Source organism: Pleurodeles waltl, chromosome 5, assembly GCF_031143425.1.
Source record: "Pleurodeles waltl isolate 20211129_DDA chromosome 5, aPleWal1.hap1.20221129, whole genome shotgun sequence".
NCBI lineage: Eukaryota > Metazoa > Chordata > Amphibia > Caudata > Salamandridae > Pleurodeles > Pleurodeles waltl.
This window is the reverse complement of record NC_090444.1, coordinates 1,648,305,916-1,648,326,961: the sequence shown is the minus strand read 5'-3', so window position 1 is coordinate 1,648,326,961 and position 21,046 is coordinate 1,648,305,916. Positions and strand designations below refer to the sequence as shown.

The following is a 21,046-nucleotide window of genomic DNA, read 5'->3' as shown; positions in this document are numbered from 1 at the left end:
AAACGGTCGTTGTGCATGGTTGTTGTGCTGATAGCAATTAGAATTATTGTCATAATTTGGACATAGCCTCTAGGTGGCACTCCAGTCACACATTTAACTACTGATCAGGTTGGTGTATACTTTTTGTGATAAATCCAACCCTTCTGCATTTAACAGATGGACTGGAGATTTCTTACGGTAACACGAAGATGAAACTTGTGCAGGAAGACCAGCTGAAAGCTTAGTCACTTACATATGAGGATTACATACACGAACGCATTGCTGAATACGAGCTCTGCAGAGTTTGCAGACAGGTTGGGTATTGAGTCTTGCAGGATATATACTCTTGAGACTGCTGCTCACTGCCATCCTTTGGAGACATCACAACAGAAATGAGCTGTGGAGAACTGCAGAGCGAGATGGTGACCTTCCCGGGCTACAGTGCCTAATTTGTAAATAAAAATGTGCGGATGCCCAAAGCCGCCCTCTGCTGAAATTGTGTGAACACTGAATACTGAGGCAGCGTAATCCTGAAGCCATCTCGAGCCTCTTCAATATATTTACAGCCACTCCCTGCCCCTTCAGCTCACTCTTGCAGCTTTTTGCTTTCTCCCATTGTGACTTTCATTTTTCTTTTCCTCAGTCTTTCTCATATGTGTCTCATGCTCGCAGTAACTGCTTGAGGCAGAAAAATAAGTGCCGGCCCTCAAAAATAGGTACTGGTGCCCCTCATCAGAAACAACATGCACAAATTAGGCACTTCCAGGCTCCCATCGGAGGCAGGTAGCTCATCTAGGCAACGTGTGCACTGGCCACTGGACCAGGAAGGGGAAACGTAATCCGAAGCCTCAATCAGCTGGTGATGCCAATCCCCTCCGACTCCACTTGGAGGACACGTCAACAGCTGTAGCAACTGAAAAAGTTACAGCGCTGTTAGCAAATGGGGTGAAAAGTAAACGGGCTGTCTGGGATAACAGCATGTGACATTTGATCTCAGAATTTCAATGCTCCATGAATGTAACTAGGTAAGACATAAAGGCCTGCTTTCAGAAACCGAGTGGAGCTGGGAAAGGGTGAAAACAGGCCCGATCATATGGACTGCTTGTCATGAAAGAAGTTGTTCCTGAACCATATGGTAAACTGGTGACTAGTGGATGGATATAGTACATTGTTCTCTGGGGAGGACTAAACCCTGCAAGAGGCAGGACAAGTGCATGCCCTGGACAAATGGAGAGAAAGAATATGAGAGTGACAATGGAGCCAGCAAATGGAAAGCCTGCGGGCTGTAGCCCACAACGTATATAACGTCTCGGAGAGACTGCGCAACTGCTGTGTAGCTAAGACCTAAAAGAAAATCACAGAGCAATGGAATAAACTAGGAACCATAGAAATGACCAGTAGGTGGCAGTCAAAACTAAGGGTTCCAATAATGAGAAAAGGTGATGTCAAATGTCCTTTTATAGTGGGGAAGTCTAAAAAGATGCCTGATGATGCTTTTCCTGATTCAGGGAGAAATGGGAGTGTTTAAGAGGCTGACAAGCAGGCTAAAGATAGGTCTACGCAGATAGGTGACGTCAGAATGTCACACGACGTGCTACACATTGAAGAAGGGTCATGCCAGAGACCAGAAAGGCGCACAGCTCTACAGGCAAATGTATAAGCATGTTGGGGCATGCGGTGAAGGCAGTGTATGCGGGCCGCAATAGCACGTCGGGCCACGCGATCAGACATTGTGCGTCGGGACACTGTGCACGAGGCAAAATAAATGGAGTCCTCATGGTCGGGCTCCAGCAGGAGCATTGAATAGACTAATGGGTCCGATTAAAAAGCTGGAAGCCTGGAACCTAGAATCCCAGCATGGGACACAGAATTATCTTAAGCAAGAGCCAATTACCACAAGGATGTTAACTCATCCTACGGGGCTGGTGCGCTGGCCCATGTCTGTGGTTTCAAAGGTAGTCTATGATTAGTCCACCTCAAGACCTCTTCTGCATTTTGGAGCCAATCTCTGGAACATTCAACATATTTTCTTTTTCTATCTCCTTTCTTGTTATAAGTTGGTACTTTCCGCATAGCCAGCAATTCTGTTGTGGATGCTTATAGGGGAGGGGTAAAGGTGACTTTGGAATTTAGATACCCCAGACTCACCTCATTGCTTGTGATTTGAAGGAGGCAGGCCACGTATAAGATCATGATTTGAAATAAACTGTAGTAGCAGTCCCTCAGCAATTCCCTCTTCTCTCTCCAAGCCCTAAAAAGCGAGGGTTATGTGAGCTCTATACAAAGGCCGCTGACACTGGACTCCTCAGTTGCAGAGGGGAATCCCTTGTAGGGTCAGAGCCATCTCCTAAACTTGTGTTACCTACATGAAGGTGACTGAGTTCTGAATGCCCTAGGGTAAGTAGCATTGCTTTCTGTAAAGTTGCTTAGTATTCAAAACACTGATGCCTTGGTATTCTCTGGGACCATGCTATGTCAGAAGAAAATAAATTGCATTTCAGTATAGTCATCAACTGTTACTAAAAGTTCTAGCCCTTCAGGCTCAAACTTGATCACAGCAGAATGTGAAACTGGCTGACCTTTTGCTAATATATCTTTGATTTTTATGGGAGAGTATGTGATTCTTGAGGGATAGAACTTACTATTAACTGTAAATTAGAATCTGCCTCTTGTCCAGTTCTGTCCTGGTCCCGAGCCGAAATCATCCCAGCAAATCAGACTTGTCTTTTGTGTTAGCTTAACACTCGGCCACACTTGCTGTTAGCCTTTTGATGCGAAAACCGGTGACAACTTACACTTTCTCGTTACTTTCTTCTGCTTGCATGAAAATGCCACATCTGGAGCAGCAGAATAATTTCTCTTAATCATTCCACTCTATGAACCACTTGGAGGACAGGGTGTAGTGGGGCATGTGACTCATTCTGTAATAAGTTATGTAGCAATCTAATGACACGTAGTAAAGGTGAAATGCTAGTGAATTTTGGTAATGGTCTGTTGGTAAAGGGTAAAACAGAGCAGTGCTACTTTGGAGCCCTTGTGTGGTGGTGCAGAGTGACGCAGGGTGATGGGTGGGTATGATCTAGGCGCAAGGTACCATATATAGTGAATGGTGTATTATAAGGCTGCGTAGTGGGTGAAGTGCCTTTTTGAGATGTGGCACTCCGGAGTCTAAGGATCATGTGTTGGCTGCGGAACAGATGGTCCACGGTTATATGGTGGTAGGAGGTGTGTAATGGAGTATTCTGGTGGGTGGTGTGATCTTGTGTAGTGCTATTTACTGATGCCAGCTTTATAATGTGAAAACGCCATGGTTTAAATAACTTGCTTTTGGGTATACAAGTTACAAATGTTTCAGCCAGTTGCACCACCTATATAGTAGTTATCAGTGCCACACTGTTGCCTGATTTTGATTTTGTTTGTCAATGTATACAAACTAATTTGCTTTCCATAATAACAATGATTGACCACAAAGCATTGTATGGGTTAGACAGTCGTTCAGCAAACTTCTTGTCTTAATCAGTAGTATAAAAATTGCTCAAAAACGAAAAACCACCACCCAGCAAGAGGTTGTGCTTACTGCACATAGTGGGCATAATACCACCCGGTCTCTTACCACAAAACTCTGGAACTGAATACAAAGGATGCTATCCTGCTATCCTGCTCTCGGTTTTGATATTTTCCAAATGTAACTGAGAAGTACTCATTTGGAAGGTTTAAACTGTTTTCAGCAGGAGGTTTCAATACTTCCCATGCTTTACATGTGTTGAGGGAATACTACATACCCCAGACCCAAAAAAGTACCACTGGTGGCATTTTTCGTTAAATGGCCTCCATGTCTAAAGTTTCATTTTACTAAAACTCCCAAAGTTGTTAAGGTTCTGGTCTTTACTGTTTTTACCGTTTGAATTTAGAGTTCAGTTACATCACATATCCAAATACTTAAAAGATTGTACTTCCTCAGCTTTGTCTAAAAAAAGGATTTTTTTTTTTTTTTTTTTTTATACCAAAGATCATTATTTTAGTATTTTCTATATTTGGTCATTTTATATTGCAAGGCAGTCAAGCATCTGTTGTAAAAACAAATACCGCTGTATAATACAGAAGAATTAGGTTACCTTCATAAAGTAGGCAAGGTTTTTGCGTGCCACCCATTTTGGGTGAGAATAACTTAATTTCTCTCAAGGTGGCCAATAAGTCCACCACATACCTGCCAAAGAGGAAGAGCCCTAATGCACATCTTTGATGCGTGACCTATTGTATTTTAGTTCTTTTAGATGGCCTACCAGAATGATCCAACTCTACCGAGCCCAGACCAGAGGTAGATAACCTCTAAATGCTTCCTGGCATATTAAAGTATATTTCTGTCTGAGCTGTCTATAAACCCAAGCATAAACCAGGTTTCTTCAAAGTGTCATTGCCTCAGTTGATGGTACCTATTCCTTGATCAATCTCGCATATCCCATTTCCTTAGCAGGGTGATGTCGCCCAATCTGGTGGGGCTTCATTTTATATATTCCAAATGTTAATCTTAGCATTCTGGGAATTTCTGATGAAATTCTTTTATCTCCTTGGCAGATTCCATCTCCTATTTCTACCCTCCCCACATCACTAGCCCACAGAAAAACATTTGACTACTGAAACCCTGTGCTTCTGAGGCTTGTGAGCATGTTCAGGGGACTCTAATATGAGAGTGTTTAGCCTTCATAATCAGCAACAGGCTATATTATAAGTGTCTCCCCACCTGTTTCTTCTAGTGAAAGATCTCTGAAACTTGATTGCTCAGAAGACAGCCACGTGCAAGAAGCTAACTGGCATTCTCTCTAGACAAGGAGCACAGTGTCCAGCCTGCACACGTTTCCACCTGGTGGGCAATGTAGCCTATCTAAATAACATTAATTTTTATTAAAAAAATAAAGTCACATTCTGCATTTCGGATGGAAATAGGCTTAGTCCAATTAGGGTATCCACTGTTTTTGGCAATGGGGTGTGCCAGTAGATTATAAATGTTAAAGGTCAGATTACACATTTTCCAATAATTCCTATAATTTTGAGTGTTTAATTTCAGCCAATATCTACACTTCCATTGACTTACTTTAGACAGGGTGGTCCTAAACTATGCAAAAGAGACAAAGCTTAACCAACTAATTTTGATGAAACCTTGTGTGTGCATACATGTATCAAATGACAGCTGTGTCTGCAAATGAGTGATGTCAAAGACGTAACATAGATTTTTAGGAAATTCATAGCTAGTGAAACATTCTGTGGGGCAGCACAACGAATAGGCCTGTGCAGAAGCCACAAAGGCCCCAGCGGTGCAAGGGGCGTGGGGTGCTAAACACCAGGGGGCCCCCTCAGCACAGTGCCTGGCTTGAGTGAGTCTGAGGGCCCCCCCAGACTTTGTTCTTTGCAGGGAGGCCCCCCTCCAGTTTTGTTACTCCTTTGTGTTGGTGGAAATGTGCAAGACTTCAGCATAGATGGCCACAGAGAGTGTTACATGTAAGAATTGATCCTGACAAGGTCTTGTCCATTACTTGAAATTCTTGAATTTCACACAATCCAATGTAGTCCTCTTGGGGAAAAGGCTATAATAGGGTCATGCATAATTTGGGCCAAAACACGGATTATGCCCATTTACAGTTTTAGGTCAACCTGGAAAGAGGTCTGCGTGGACTGTTTTTCTTGACAGGAGATAAAATCACCCGATCTGAATCTAGACAGACTCCATATCCCATTGAGTCCTGCTTTAATATTTCTTCCATGGCTTTAGCAGTGATTTGGGCAGAGGGGTAGTGAAATAGGCAGTAGTCACCAAATACTTCTAGGTCAGTGATAGTATGTTTTTTTTTCTAGCAAAAGGATGTGCATAACCACTTGAAAGAAAGTAAGAAGTCCGTGTTCTAGGGAAGCATAAATAATTTAATAATGGTTGATGTTTAATACACCTGCATGGTCAACCATAGCTCTGTCACCTCCTGGATTCCATCTTTATCTTGAATATATAATAGAAGGGATTCTAAACCTTTATCTGCCCCATCATACCAATTTTCCTTCCAGTATTTCTCATGTCTCCAAATTCCCACTCCATTCTCCTGTCTTAGTTCAATACTAAAATAGAAAGGTTGCACTTTGAATCCCTGGGTGAGTTCCGTTCAACTGGTGCTCTTTTAAGGAAATGCTACATAAAGTGAATTTGTGTGTTTCTTTGCTACATCATTAACTTGTATTGTTTGCTTTTTCCCTGGTGCCAGAAATTCTACCCTTTCTAATAAGTTACAGCATGGAAAAATGCTACCATAAAATCATTAGTTCCATTTACAACAATATGTACTAGCTTACGCAGTAGGTTATATCAATTTGAAAGGCCTCTGCTTAATTTCCATTTTGTCCACAATTTAGATCTGTCCTACTCTGACTTCTACAATGAGCAGGAGTACCCTGTTGTGAAATACTTGCAGGACCCACTGTATTTTGAAGTTGAACTTAAGCATACTCAAGACCCACAGCTTGAACTCTTTCTGGATAATTGCTGGGCTACACCTTCCAGTGACAGACGCAGCACTCCACAGTGGAATATAGTGGTCAACAGGTATGCATGCATGATTCTGTTAGTACCAACTTGTTACTATGTGATGCACCATATGATGTTGGAATGGTATTGTATGTTCTGCAGCTTGTTAAAAAAAAAAAAATCCTCCTGTCCCAGTATCTCTGATGGCTGAGAAACCTCTTTGTGAGATCTGTTCAGCTTTATTATGATGTTGATGCACATCCCAGCATCCCTTCCTCCAGACGTGCAAGATGTCCTAGGATGCAAGGCACCGAAGTTCGGCATGCACAGCAAGAGCTATTTTCAGAGCATGGTATGTGTGCATGACAGAACCACCAGCCACCAAATGCTTAAGAGGTAGAGCCTAACACCTTCAGAGGTTTTTTTTTTTTTTTTGCAAGCAACCAGAAGGTACTTTAGAGATTGCAGGTTATTTTAACTTTTTTTTTTTCTCTGCTCACTTGGCTCATGCATACTTATTTCTCCTTTCACGCAGAGTTCTAGCAGTGGAGTGGGACTCTGGTAATTAGATGAAATCCAGTTGTGTTCCGGATGGGTCCCTTCAACCATCAGTGCCACCTGCACCCATGGCTATCTCAAATGAGCAATTCAATTTCCTAGATGTTGCGAGTAGACCTTCAGGACTAACATGGCATTTGCTTCACAAATTTCTCTTAATCAAATATACAGAATTTATCATTGGTCCTCAGTTCCTGAAGCAGCATGTTAGTTTGTGTTACAGCATGAAGTTTGACTAATATAAAATCATTTACATTTTGACCAGTCTACAATTGAAATCGTTTTCAATCTGATAAACGCAAGTTAACCAGTTCTGTTACAGATCTTCTGAATTCTGACTGTTTTGCAGTATCTTAGTGTGTTCTGTGATGCCTCAAAACCTGGCAACTAGAAAATGACAGATGAAATTGAGGTTACTCCTCGAAATTTCGCCCATAAATCCTAGGGGTTTAGTACACCGTAATAAAGGTTAAACATTTACACTGGAAGCTGCAAAAACGAATTTACATCTTTTCAGATTTACAAAGTATCCAACTAACTCTTCATCCATGCTCCTCTGGGTATGTCATTTATCTTGTCTGATTTCTGTCATATCAGTTTGAGGAGTGCGGCGTTTAGGAAGGGTAAAACTATCTAAATTCATAAGCATTGACCTTGACTCCCATCATTCAGCTCTCCTTAATGCCAGCCAGAGCCTAAGTTAAACTTGAGACTGTTTCTCCAACAGAGCTGCATGTTTTACATAATGGTCCCACCAGGTTTTGCATCTGAAGTCTCCTGCATACAGGTTGTTTCTGCCCAGCTTTAACATAGGCCTTGCTTCATGTTGGGAATACTAGTAAGTCCGCCTGACAACTCTAAGGATCTGTTTAACCGGTTTTTTTTTTTGTCTCCAGTGAATGTGTTTTTTTTTTTTTTTTGTAGGTTAGGGATGATCATATTACCTTATCTGAATACAGTCTACTTAACCTTTTTTTCAATGAATTTATTTTTTTAAATAATTCATCCAACATCTCAACTGCGCACAGCCTTAAGCCATTTGCAACAGGTGGTTGGCACTGCTTGCACTCTGCTGGTGGCAACCCACAGTAGCCTACCATCCATGGTCACCTTGCTGCCTGCCCTCCTGTCCCAATCTGCATGCCCCTGTGCCCAACTCCTTCCCTTCATGGTCAGTTCAGTGCCCCTGCCACCCCACCCCCAACACCATCTCTTCTGTGTGCATGCTGCTGCCCCTGCCCGCCTTCTTACCATGGTCAGATTGCTACTCCTGCCCCTGACCCCCACCCCACCACTCTGATCTCCATGTGCCTGCCCCTCCTTTCCATACCAGCCTACTCACAGGTGTTGAGTTGCTCCCTGTCCCCCTACTTTCTGCCGTTTACCATATTTGTGCCCCAAACAATGCCGCCAGGTTTCGGTGAACAGCTCACCACGCATGCCTGCCCCACATGGTAAGTTTTCTACCACTGCCCTTCGTTCTGTGTGCATTCCCCTGCTTCCTCTTGCCCTCCATGTTTCATGTGTTGCTCCTGTTGGCATTTCCTCCATGGTCCTGTTACTGCCCCTGCCCCTCCCTCCCTGCCCTCCATTGTCAATCTGTGTCCTACCACCTCCCGTCATGGTCTTTTGTGCAGCCGCTGTCCCTCCTGCTTGCCCCTCCGTGCATAGCTTGCTGCTCATGCCTATGCCCACCTCCTTCCTGACTTCTGTTGTCAGTCCATGTCCCCCGGCCCCTCAGTCCAGCCCTAGAGAACTCTTTGCTAATACTGTCTCCTGCCTGCCCTGTGTGGTTAGCTGGTTTCCCCTGCCCTGCTCCTCCATGCCCTGTGTGCCCTTGCCCCTTTCCGCCTGTTCTCCATGGTCCTCTTGAGCTGCCACTGCTCCTCCGGCATGGTCTGCACAGTTTACTCTGCTGCCTCTGCTCCTCCTGACTGCATTGTATGATTAGCTTGCTTCCAGTCTCTGCCACCCTCTCCCCCACCATCCATGGTCTGAGCCCATGTCCTTATCCTTTCGCCCTGTCCATGATCCGTTGTCCGGCCCCTGCCCTGTGTGCTCAACTTATTTCCTCTGCCCCCTACGTCCTGCCCTTCATCAGCAGATCATTCCCCCGCCATTCATGGTTTGTTGTGCTGCCACAGCCTCTATCGCCTCTCCTGCATGGTTGCCTTGCTGCTACTGCACCCTCGCTAGTCTCTTCTGCCATTGCCCTTCCCCCATGTCCTGGGTGGTCTGTTGTGCTGCCCCGGCCTCTCCCTCCTGCCCGGCATGCTCAGTTTGCAGTCTGTCCCTTCCTCCTCCCACTACCTGAGTCCATGGCCCTGTCTCCTCCCTCCCCACAGCATTCTAAAGAACAACTAAGTGCTAACACTCTGTGTTTTTCAATGGTGTGGTACACCTGAAGTCTCCTTGATGGAGTCAAAACTGTAAAACAAAGCATTTACTATTGGAATTACCAAAGTAAGAGGGTTATTGTTCTCATAGAAATAATGGTTAGTGCTCTTGGAAGCTAGAAGTCATTTTGTTAGTTTCTAAACTCAATGCCTTTAGTTTTAAATCTTTGATTCAATACAATACTTGGGTCTGATTGGCCAAAGGAGAGTTTTTCCCCTGAACCGTTTTAGTACTACAGATCTGTGTCATGGGAAGAATGGAATCGGCTCTAAAGGGACCTCCTCCCTATGTTTGTTTTACAAAAAAGTGGAACCCGTTGATCTAAGTTACTGGAACTGCAGATCCCAGTGAAGTCCCCTTCTTCCACATTTCCAAAATAGCAGGGCCACCTTCATGAACAAGAGCTGCAGTTCTGGCACTGGTCAGTGAAGCTTGCATGGGGTCCATGGCACTAGGTCCTTAAGCTTGCCACGCGACTGCAGTTCCGACTTTGGAACTACAGAACCATAACAGAAAAAAACTGTGGCTCCCCTTGCTGTGCACAGGTGGAGGTTTGCACAATAGCCATGCAAACCTTAAATTGTACACCAGATGTGATTCTCTTGACCTTACAGTATACAAATGAATAACAATAAAAAGCAAAATGTAATTAAATAACCGCACACCCTCAGTGCATTCATAGTTGTCTCTGTCAAAGTGGTAGCCATAACATGACCAGTAATCATCTGTAAAGTTACAATATTTGCAATTCCATCCCTCTTTTTAAGGATGAGGTCACGAGCATTGCATTTGATCTGCAAATTATGATTTCCCTGGGTGTTCTGGAAGTTATAGATTGTGGCCCTAACCATGATAAGCAAATTTCAGGTTTTTTTTTTGGGGGGGGGGGGGGGGTTTGTCACCATACCTGTGGTGATGAGGTGTATTGCTAGGGTTTTTATTTTTTGTAAACAACCGAAAACAAAGCACAACTATATATTCATTTTAACCTTTGGTTTTCTTTCCCTCACTTTCTCTCTAGATAGACGAAAAATAAATGGAATTTTGCAATCCTTGTATTAAAAAAAAATAAAAATAAAAAAATCTAAAAACTAGTTTAATTTCTATATAATCTGGGACTTGACACACCTAGTCCCCTATTGTAAAGAAATGATGCAGCCAGTCGAGTATAATAACTTATTACCGATGAGTTCTGACATTTCAGTATCTCCTGCCAGAGCTAACAGCCAAGGGGGAAAGGCAGAGCAGGTCACTGAGCATAATTAAGACGGGTGTTTAAAGAACAGAAAAATAAATTTTGCGTTTCCTCTATTCTGTATTTCAGGCTGTACAGTGAGGGGCAGAAAGGATATATTTATGGCAACATGTTAATTTGTTGCACTCCAGGGGTAGTTATAGAAAGGTTGGAATCTTTCAGTATGTCTCTATACATTCTCAACTACTGAGCCCATTTTTTTTTTTTTTTTTAAACTGATTCAAATATCTTTTTGCAGCAAACAGTTTTTCTGAAGTGGTGAATTTTGATCTAGAGAGGCATTTTATATTCTTCAGGTATGCAGACATGCTCTTTCATATGAAAGCCACCTTAGAGTTCCAAACCCGTATTAGCAACTCTGCCTTCAGATGACTTTCAAGATCCTTCTAATGTACGGCAAAGGATAGACCTAGACCTTGTGCACCCACATATAATCACAGTGCTCAAACAAAGGTAAGCAGGGCTCAACCCCCAAAGCACTGAAAATACTGGTGCACCCCGTCCATCAATCTAAAATATTTCCTTGTAAAAAGAATACCTGCACTTGCTGGATGATTTTGTGGTGTTTATTCACGACTCATTTTGGTGCAAAGGTGCATTTCTCAAACTATACGTGTATATTTAATTTCAACTTCTGGCCAGTTATATTAGGGTAGTGATCAGGGAATCCTAAAATGTGCTCCGGTTAAATATCCCCACCTTCTTGTGTTGCAGCTCAGATATGAGGTAATCGGGACTGGGTGAAATTTAAATTACGCTTGCGTAGTTCTCATAATTTCGGTAATTTCATGTTGCGCTTGTTGCGAGAAAATCCTGGAGCTAGACTATTACACCACTATGTAATTATGCACCATTTCCAGTAAACGTTTACTGCAAATTCACAGTAAAAATCTATCACAAAAACACAGGCACCATTGAGCACGAATAGGTGTGCTTCTGGCGCTCTTGTTTTTGCACTTTTTTTTTTAGCTCTGAATACATTCTTGCTTCAAAAAGTGATGCAAGGACACATTTCATGCTAAATAATATCCATATTTGCATGTTGTGTAATTACACGTAATTTCACATAACTTTACTGACATTTTTCTTATTTACGTAAAAGCAAATTGCGTACATTTTCCACACCCCTAATCATTGATACTCAAAGTCCAGGCTGTTTATTATCCCACTGCCTTTTTTTTAAAGTGTTTTTTCTGCTAAAACTTCTTAATTACTGTTCCAAGTGGGGCCTGCTCTCTTGGATCAGTAAATGAAAACTGAAGCGAATGGCACCCCCATAATTCTACTAGGGAGCATATGCGTTCTGATGCCAGCACGTACATACATCGTCATGCATACATGCGCCGATGGAATGATGCCATCTTCTGCTACGGGTTTCATCAATCCACCTTTTTTGATTTTTGATGCTAAACCACGTCAGTGGGGATGCCTGTAGACCATTGCCAAAAGCATTGAACAAGCCAGTAGGTCCAGAAGGTGAGACCTATTGGCTTTAATGCTTGGCTTCTCTGTATGTTGTGATGAGTATTTGGTTTGGCTTTTGGACTGTTGCTGGAATGATCAGCGTATTGCTGCCTTGTCCTGCTCAGAGTTTCTCAGTGTGTACCCTTCCTTTAGCTGTGAAAACGCCGCTGATGATTATGAAACCATATTCCACCCGGTTACTGTGGATTCAAGAGTGCGCTTTCCGGGCCACCTGAAGAGATTCGAAGTGAAGATGTTTACTTTCAGGCAAATCCCAAAGGGCACGGTGAGTCTTGTTGAACTAAGTTTTTTGTGTTTTTTTTGGGGGGTGGGGGGGGGGTTTGTCCAAAAATATTTGAGTGGGGAAGTCAACCTGGCGCGGAAGCTGCACAATACAGAAGTCATGGCATTGTGAAGATCGTGGTGCTAAAGCTGTTTCCAGTGTGAGGTGAATGAAGATCTGATGTATTTTGCCTCTTGTTCACCAGTTGAGAATAATTATGCAGTGCACCATTTTATCCAAGTGGTCTGACATAGAGGATTGTTGCTATATCATTCTGGTCTCCAGTTAAGAACATCTACATATGAAAGACTGAGGTGACCCTATTGTATTTTGATTAACACGAGGTGGGTAAACTGAGAAGTTGCCCTGCGCTCTCCCCCACAAAAAGTCAGTTTATCCTCCTGACTAAACATTATTGTAATTCAACCAGGTTGTTGGGAGTAAAGATTTAGTACATGAGCTCTTGACAAATTAAATCCACCACAAATAAATTTTTTAAAGATATATTGCTGTATTATTCTGTAGATACAAATCACAATTCATAATTCATGACATAATTTAGGAATATTCTTCTCATTGTTAAACTTTGATGATCTAGGCATATTTTTCATGATTTGTCATGAATTAATGAATTGTGATTTGTATCTACAGAATAATACAGTAATATCTTTAGAAAATTTCTGTTTGTGGTGGATTTTTATTTCAATTTGTCAAGAGATCGTGTACTAAATCTTGACTGCCCGCAACCTTGTTGTATTACAGGTTTCACACTAGCCTTAATTTGGATGGAGACCAGTTTTATTACTGGGGGTTCCTTTACTTACCACTGACCCCAGGGTTCATCGGATATAGGTTTGGCTTGTTTCACCAGCGAAAGGTACTTCTTTGTATTTTTGTTCTGTCATCTGTTACTCTGCTTTAAAGCAACTGACACTTTGGCACTGTTAATTGTATGAATGCAGCAGATTTGCAAGAGACCTGCTGATTACATTTGCAGGGTAACAAAGGCAATTTACAAGTGTGAGTAATGTTACACAGGTAAGTTTGCTCTTAACATTTTGAGTAAATTTACTACTTTAGCAGTTAACAATCTGAGTCTAAACTTACTTGGAAGTGCAGATTTGCGACTAAGGAGGTGGAGCCAAATTTTTTGTAGGCTACTACTGCCATTTAGAAGCAATAGTAAGTATGCACCACACATGGCCAACCTCTGATACCCAATACCCTTCCATACAAAATACTGCAGGCAGAGACTTAAATAGTACCCTATAGGAACTCATGTTAAATTATTCAAAATGGTTACATATACATATGTTACTACATATCTACACATATGTAAGATTTTAAATTCAAAGGCTGTTAAAATATTTTATAATTAAAGGTAGGATTACATTTTGATAAATTACTGTTAAATCTGCACATTATGTTTAATAATTTATTTTATTGTGGTGGGAATATTTTAATTTAAAATTGGGACATTTAAATGTAATATAAAGATTTATTTCACTTCAGTTAATAGTGTTGTAGCAATTTTCTTTAAAATATATAAAATGAATTTAGAATAATATTTTTAAAAAACATTACTATTTCAAAGTTTAATAAACCTTTTTGTTTCCCTTTACCATACTGAAATTTCTTGCCTGACTGCAGAATCTCCAAATGGAGGAGCACAGGGAAAAGTACAAAGCTTAACTAAAAAGAAATATAGTAAAGATTCTTTTTATAGATATTGTCACCTGTTAGTTTATTTTAAATATAGAGCAAACAAATGCTGTAACACTAGCTTGATCTTGAATTAAATCTCATTTAAATATATTAAATTAAAAATATTCTTCTGAAGTTTAAGTTAAAGTCCCACTAGAGTAAAACATACTTATTATGCATTAATAATTAAGGTTTGTATAGATTTAATTAAAAGTAATTTAATTGTATTTAAATAAAATGCAATCTTTTTTTTTTTTTTTTTAATCCAATTTTCAAATTGGCTAAGTTTATAATTAAACATATTTGTAGACTTGAATTTTAAATGGTTAAATATAAACAATTTAATGTTAACACTTTCATATGTGGTTTTATTTTTCATGTTTGCTGACATGGTATTAAGAAGGTACACTTAGTCTTATTACATGTGTGTTATGAGTGCTGGTTGTTTTTGTGTATGTTGTATGGCAGTTAAAATGTGTCTTGTAGAGTAGCAGTTTTCTCATTGCCTTCGAGTTACATGATTTCTATGCTAGTATTGCAACTTTTGAGGTTTATTAAAAGTAGCTGAGTGTCTTTGGGTGAGGCGTGTGGGGTGCACGGAGAGTGTTACAGGCGGAGCAGCGTGGTGCTGAGAAGCCAGGCCAGGTCGTGCTGAATTGGATGGAAACCGTCTGGGCAGATGTGTTGCTGGTGAGCTTCTGGTGAGAATTTGAAGCATGTGGCAGTGGTTCCTGGCACTTGACGGCCCTTCTCTTGAGTGACAGACGTGATAGTTTGGTGCAGGTCTTTCCTCCTGCCTACTAAGCAGGACCCCCAGGCCTTTTTGCAGGCTCTTGACTTCTGTTACCCCCTCCCCTCTGCAGTGGAGTGCAGGTAGTGAAGAATTATTGATGGCTGTAGCAGTGACTGAGTGGGGAGGCTGCCCCTGCCTGCAAGGATGAGTCACACTAGAACAGGACCAGTATAGAGGGGCAGAGTGGGTTCAGGCGTTAGGCTGCAGATCTCCTCACTGTTGCTGAGGCAGCCAGGAATAGGCCGGTGCGGCTTGAACCACGCTGAGGGGCTCGCACGCACTGTTTACTGACAAAGCAAGCATAAGGCAAGATAACCAGTCATTGCGAGTACAATGTTACAGAACCTCTAGATTTAGAGGTGTCCATGCCAACTCGAAGAATCGTTGATTCATTGCCAGAGCCACCTGTGCCGTCAGTGCCACTGACTGCACAAATTAGGCACCCATTTCGGACACGCAAAGCAAGAGTTGCCCTCTACTTTTTGTGCTAATTGGAAACTATTGCATAGAGTTTTTGACGTTTGCAGATAAATAAGGACAACACAAAAAAAGTGACTTAGGTCTTCGATAAGGCCTATAGTAAGCACTGGGAGCACTAGACTTCAAAGAAATCAAAATTACTAAAGCGGACAGAGTGAGCCAACAAAGGGATCAGAGAGGTATGCCTGGTAGATGCAAGCCGGAGTCCTATGGTAGCTCATTCAAAAGCCGTAAACAGGCTGAGGAGGAGGCGGCAGCAATCAGGCTCTCCAAGACCTCATCAGCCCACGACCTGGCATCAACAAATAACACTATACAGAAGTATTTTACAAGGATGAAGGTCAGCAGGGGGAAATCGGTGGGGAAACACATGGGGAATCAGCACCAGATGGCCAGGAAGGGACAAAGTAGCTTGAGTTACCACCTCATACCTCCAATGTATAACCAGCCTCAGTCTTGAAGAATCAACAGTTGCAGAGATGATGAAGTTGGCAGAGACTGCGAGGATAACAGTAATTTCACAAACAATTCTTACAACTTTTATAACCAAATCGTGCCTGTGGAAGCGATAGAAGTTAGATGTCATCAACCACGAATGTAGGCGACCTGTGGAAAAGATGATACATGAGGTCATAGGAGTCATCAGCTGTAAAGGTAGGCGACACTAGTGCGAAACCTAACATGAGCAGTCATGGTTCACACAGGGGGTCTGTTCCTAATGAGCCCATAGGAGGGACTAACTCACAGAGCAAATTATGAATGCAGTTAATTTGGCAACACTACCAAAAAAAAGCAGGAAACAATAGAGGCATTAGCACATTTGCCAAGCATTCATCAACACAAGGCTTCCTATGACCCACCAAATTAAGAAAATGTGAGGCCTAACAAGAACTGCTCCATACCCCTCGATGTAACCAGGAAGAGGCTATGGCAAGAAAGTAGCCATATGGTGATAGATCCTAGGGGAGGCAGCAAGGGCCACGAATTTAGGGGATCACCTTCGAGTTCCCCCCACACCCATTTCCACTTACACAAGTGGTGATGACCTCGATCCCATCATAAACACCATAAACTCATCTCTACTGGCTGCGGTTAAGGTGCGAATGTGGCAGTCCCACAAATTAGAAATTCAAGTGAAGCTAATGCACATGATAACTCGGAGCTTGTTAACGATCGATAAGGAGCTGGACATGCTTAGCTCCAAGGTAGACCTCTGGGCAAATAAACGTGTGTGGATGCCAAAGCTGGCAATGCAAGCAACACCATTATTGTAAAGCTAACCATACTTTTGGAGCTATTTTCTCTAATAATAATTCACTGTAAAGAGTCTCACCTGAGCAACACAAAGTAGGAAAATGTCAAGTCTGGACAATTTGGGTATAATGGGAGGGCCATGTATCTATGGCCACTGGGGGGGGGGGGGGGGGGGGGGGAATAACACACCCCATATCACAAATGAGTATTAGATCCCAGGGGACTACTAGCCCTAGAAGGCAAAATAAGGTCAGTGACAACATGCGGCCAGGAGCTATCTGGCACGGCCCGTCCTTCAGGGTGGAGGGGCTGCCCCCCACCTCCCTAACCCCACCTTTTGCCCCTCATGAGTGCTGGTCAGACGGAACAAAGGTCAGCCCGAGACACTCCTTCATGTTCAGGTCAGGCATCCAGGAGCCAGTCATGCGTGATTTGCACAGCCTCCTGGCTGCCTGAAGTGAACTTTGCTGGGCTGAAGAGATCACAGCTCCTGTGGGTGTGACCTGCTCAGCAAAGGTGCCTCGTGGCCCTCCCCCAGGTGGTGAGGGAAGCATCACCTATTGACTTCGACCTGGGTGCTTCCAGTTTAAGCCCTGAAGCGCCTAGGGCGGGTGTCGATCACTGACACCTTGTCACACAATGGGGTGGGATCAGCAGTCTCATTGACCTGATCCCACTCTGTGACGAAGTTGGGACTGCTGCCTTCCCTCATTGACCTCAGGTCAGCCAGCGAGGGAAGGCAGCAGTCCCAACCCTCCTGGGACCTCCGAGACTGAAGGTAAGTGTGTGGTCTTTTTAAATGAATGTTTGGTGCATGCATGCTTGAATGTTGAGTTGTTAATGTGGAGGCGGCGGGTGTGTGTGTGTGTGTCTGTGCGCTGCCCACCCCCCCCCCCCCACACCCACCCCACCAAAACTGCCGGCCTCCACCGGGAGCTATACCTGCAACTAGCATCCAAGAAAGAGACTACAGCGGTGATCATGAACCCCCATCCACAGCTCTCCCGACATGAAAAAGTTACAGAAAGTTCTGAAAAATTGTAGAAGAAAAAATAAGCTAAGTTATGCTGTGCGAAAAAATACATTGGCACCAACCAAAGCACTGAAAACCCCAGTGAACGGGGCAGAGAATGGAAATGACAGTAATAAGAAGGGCCTGGAAAATTACCAAATTTTTCAATTAAAACAAAACTCCCAGACAACTAGCACTAAACAATAACCTCGTAGTGTGGCTGAAAGTGAAGCTACCCCGGTTAGCTTTGGCCCAAGCTCGTATTTGGATGAAAGATCAAAAAAGGAAAACTTTACTCAGACAATGTTTCATATAACACACAACCTTTTGGGGAAACCCTACTCACAGGTTGTGAGCTCTACAATTAAAGATGCTTTCACCGGACAATCGAGCTCACACTTCAGTGAGCCGATAAGCAACCCACACGTGACTGCTTGGGGAACAGCAGCACAGTTAGGCATGAAACGGCCAGTGGTGCCTCTTGTGGACATGTGTGATAACCAGAACAAGGGGGCAGAGCCACACTGGGGAGCTGGAAACTACAAACTGGATCCAGTGAAGACCACCATGAGTTATGCTACAGTTGCCCAACAAACTGCATTAGGAAGGGAGCCAGATTTACTAGATTGAAAAGAAATGCAACCAATCAATATTATCAGGCTGGCTGAGACATTAAGGACTACTCACCATTCTGGCCAACATCTCCTATAGTCCCATAACTGCACAAGAATAAATGGCCAGTGCCCACGATATAACGACCAGAGAGAACATGAGGAAAACATGATGATACCCTCAACTGTTCCATTGATCTTCACGCCAGAATTCGAAATGAGTGATGTGACATCTTAATTCTGTATAATACATTACACCTCTTAAACAGCATACCCTCACTTTCCTACCTTACACATGTGCATTTATTATCAGTGCAATTCAAGAACTACCCATGGATCAGTCATTCTGCGTTGAGCGAGTGGGCAGATACAGATATCCAAAAAATTATTGTGGGAAAAAGAGCAATTCCAGGAATGGGGCGTACTCCTAAACAAATCTGTAACTGAAAAGTATTTTCATTTTACTACAAAAATCACATCAAATAGCGAAACAAACGTATTCAAATAGTGTCTTGAGAGGCACTGCACAAATTATGCCCCAGCCTTGGGGTTGGGGAAAGAATATCGTAGTTCAGTTGACCAGGGGGTCCAGAAGAGGAATGCTGCACTGTAGAACCATTGGCTAATATACCTTCAGTGAAGCCTGATTGTATGGAGGGCTGCTGGCAACCAAGATCAAAGAGGCTGCCAAGCTCCTAGTATTGTAGGGAGAAGACACCAAATTCAATGATTAGGATAATAAGTTAGACTGTGGCAGTCATTAGGTCTCTAATCAATAACAATGAGTCGATGAAATTCCTACAAACTTATGCCTGCAGGAAACATGGTCAACAATGCCCATTTCCTTTGCAGGATTTTAGGCAACACACAGCTGCTCACAAGAAAAATCTGTTAGGGAGACCTTTGGGCGGCCTATCTAATTATGTGAAATTAGACTTGCAGGTTCAAATAAAGGAATGGAGCACTTGTGCATATGACGTGCAGGTTCTTCTCATTAATGGAATTGAAATAGATGGGGCATCTACTTCAATTATAGTGGTAAACCTGTACGTCAATCCACAGAGTGATGTAAAAGCAGCAAATGCCACGAAGATCACTGACTTGATGAGCTTTTCTCTATGAACACCCGGGACACGAGTGCATAGTGGTTGGAGGTTTTAATACTCAGTGTCAACCTGGAATAAGTTGAAGGGACAGTCTCAATATTCTGGAAGTCTGAATCAGCGAATTTAAGCTGGCCTCTGCTGTTCAAACAAGCTCCATGGCAAATAAATCAAAGCCAACCTTCAAAAACATCTGAACAATGCACTATAACTTCCTTGGCAGGAAGCTGTTTATTAGATGCATAAGCTACCAAGTCCAACATTGAACCGAAAGTAACCATCATCCAATATCTATTGTGCTCAACGTGAGTGCAAAGATGCATGGGGAATACTCCCCACCAACACTGACCCATTGTTAAGAAGACTCAAATGGGGCCCTGTATGCATGGCCAGATACTCGTGCTGGAAACTAGCATATGCTCTCCAGACCACAGGAATTGAGAAACAATAGGCAGCAATTATGGAAAAGTTACATGAAGCCCTAACAGCACAGAAACTCACCAAACCACAAAGTGGTTCCACAAAAGCAAAGTCGTTCACATATCTTGACAATAAAAAAATTAAAGTCACCAAAAGGAAGTGTTGCAATGCAGAGCGCCTACATAGAAGAGAGACAAGCTTGTGAACGGAAAGTATGCTGAAGGAGGCAAGGAAATGACACAAAAAATATCTTGGTGGTTAAAATAACAACGGAGAGGAATGGAAATAATATTCCCTTCTAGTGCCCAGCAAGACCAGGGAATTCTGGGGATACGTTAACAGGCTTACCAGCAAAAGTTCCAAGGAGAATGCCTTCCGGGCAAATAAATGGTTGGCTCACTTGATAAGTTTATATGGCGATCGTGAAAAAAACAGGGATTACATGATGAAGGCAATCGACAATAATTTGGAAGAATTAGACGATACCCCAATGGTAGTCTCTGAAAAGAGGACATTAAGCATCCTGAGGCGCGTTTGCAAGGATGGTGATCCTGGATCAAACTGCCTACCAACACCTGCCGGGGAACATCTTCAATGAGGACCAGGAATTCTGGACACCTTACATGCATTGTTTATTTAATGTATGCCTTTTAACAAGCAGGTTCATGGAAAGGTTCCATTATGCACCCCATCCACAAAAAGGGTGATAAGACCCGACCTAATAGTTCTTTTGGATGTTGACATAAAGACCTTTGTGAAAGTGCTTCTTAATGAGCTGGAGGCTTAGATTAATGAGAATAACCTCATACCTCCGTACCAGACTACGGTCAGGCCAAACTCTTTTCCACCATGGACAACTTTATCGCTCTCTATTACTGGTCAGCCAAGGCTATAGAATTTACGATGCCACCACTTTAAGCTTGTTTGTTGCTTCCAGCGCTGCCTTTGATGGCATTGACTGAAACAGGCTTTGATCCAAATTTAGGAATTGGGGAATAATGAGGAAACTTCTTGCAGCCATCACAGCACTGTATACAGACACATGGGTCCGGACCAAGATTACTCAGAAGCACGTAATGGCGCAAATCTATACTAAGGGCAAAGCAGGGATGTCATTGCGCCCACATTGGTCAACCTACATGCAGATTTGAGCTTGAAACTGCTGAAAGGAAAATTGGCTAAAGTTAGGCTCCACCAGGCTTCCCATCATGCAATACGCAGAATA

The 21,046-nt window shown here is 42.8% G+C and overlaps 1 protein-coding gene across 1 annotated transcript in view; it reads left to right on the top strand.

The window, feature by feature from the left end:
- The window catches only part of LOC138296642 (uncharacterized), a 140,504-nt gene that overhangs the window by 96,409 nt on the left and 23,049 nt on the right, over nt 1-21,046 (top strand). The window contains exons 18-19 of the mRNA XM_069235976.1: nt 6,376-6,565; nt 12,315-12,447. Of these exons, the coding sequence (XP_069092077.1) occupies nt 6,376-6,565; nt 12,315-12,447 (323 nt within the window). The remainder of the gene's footprint in view (nt 1-6,375; nt 6,566-12,314; nt 12,448-21,046) is intronic.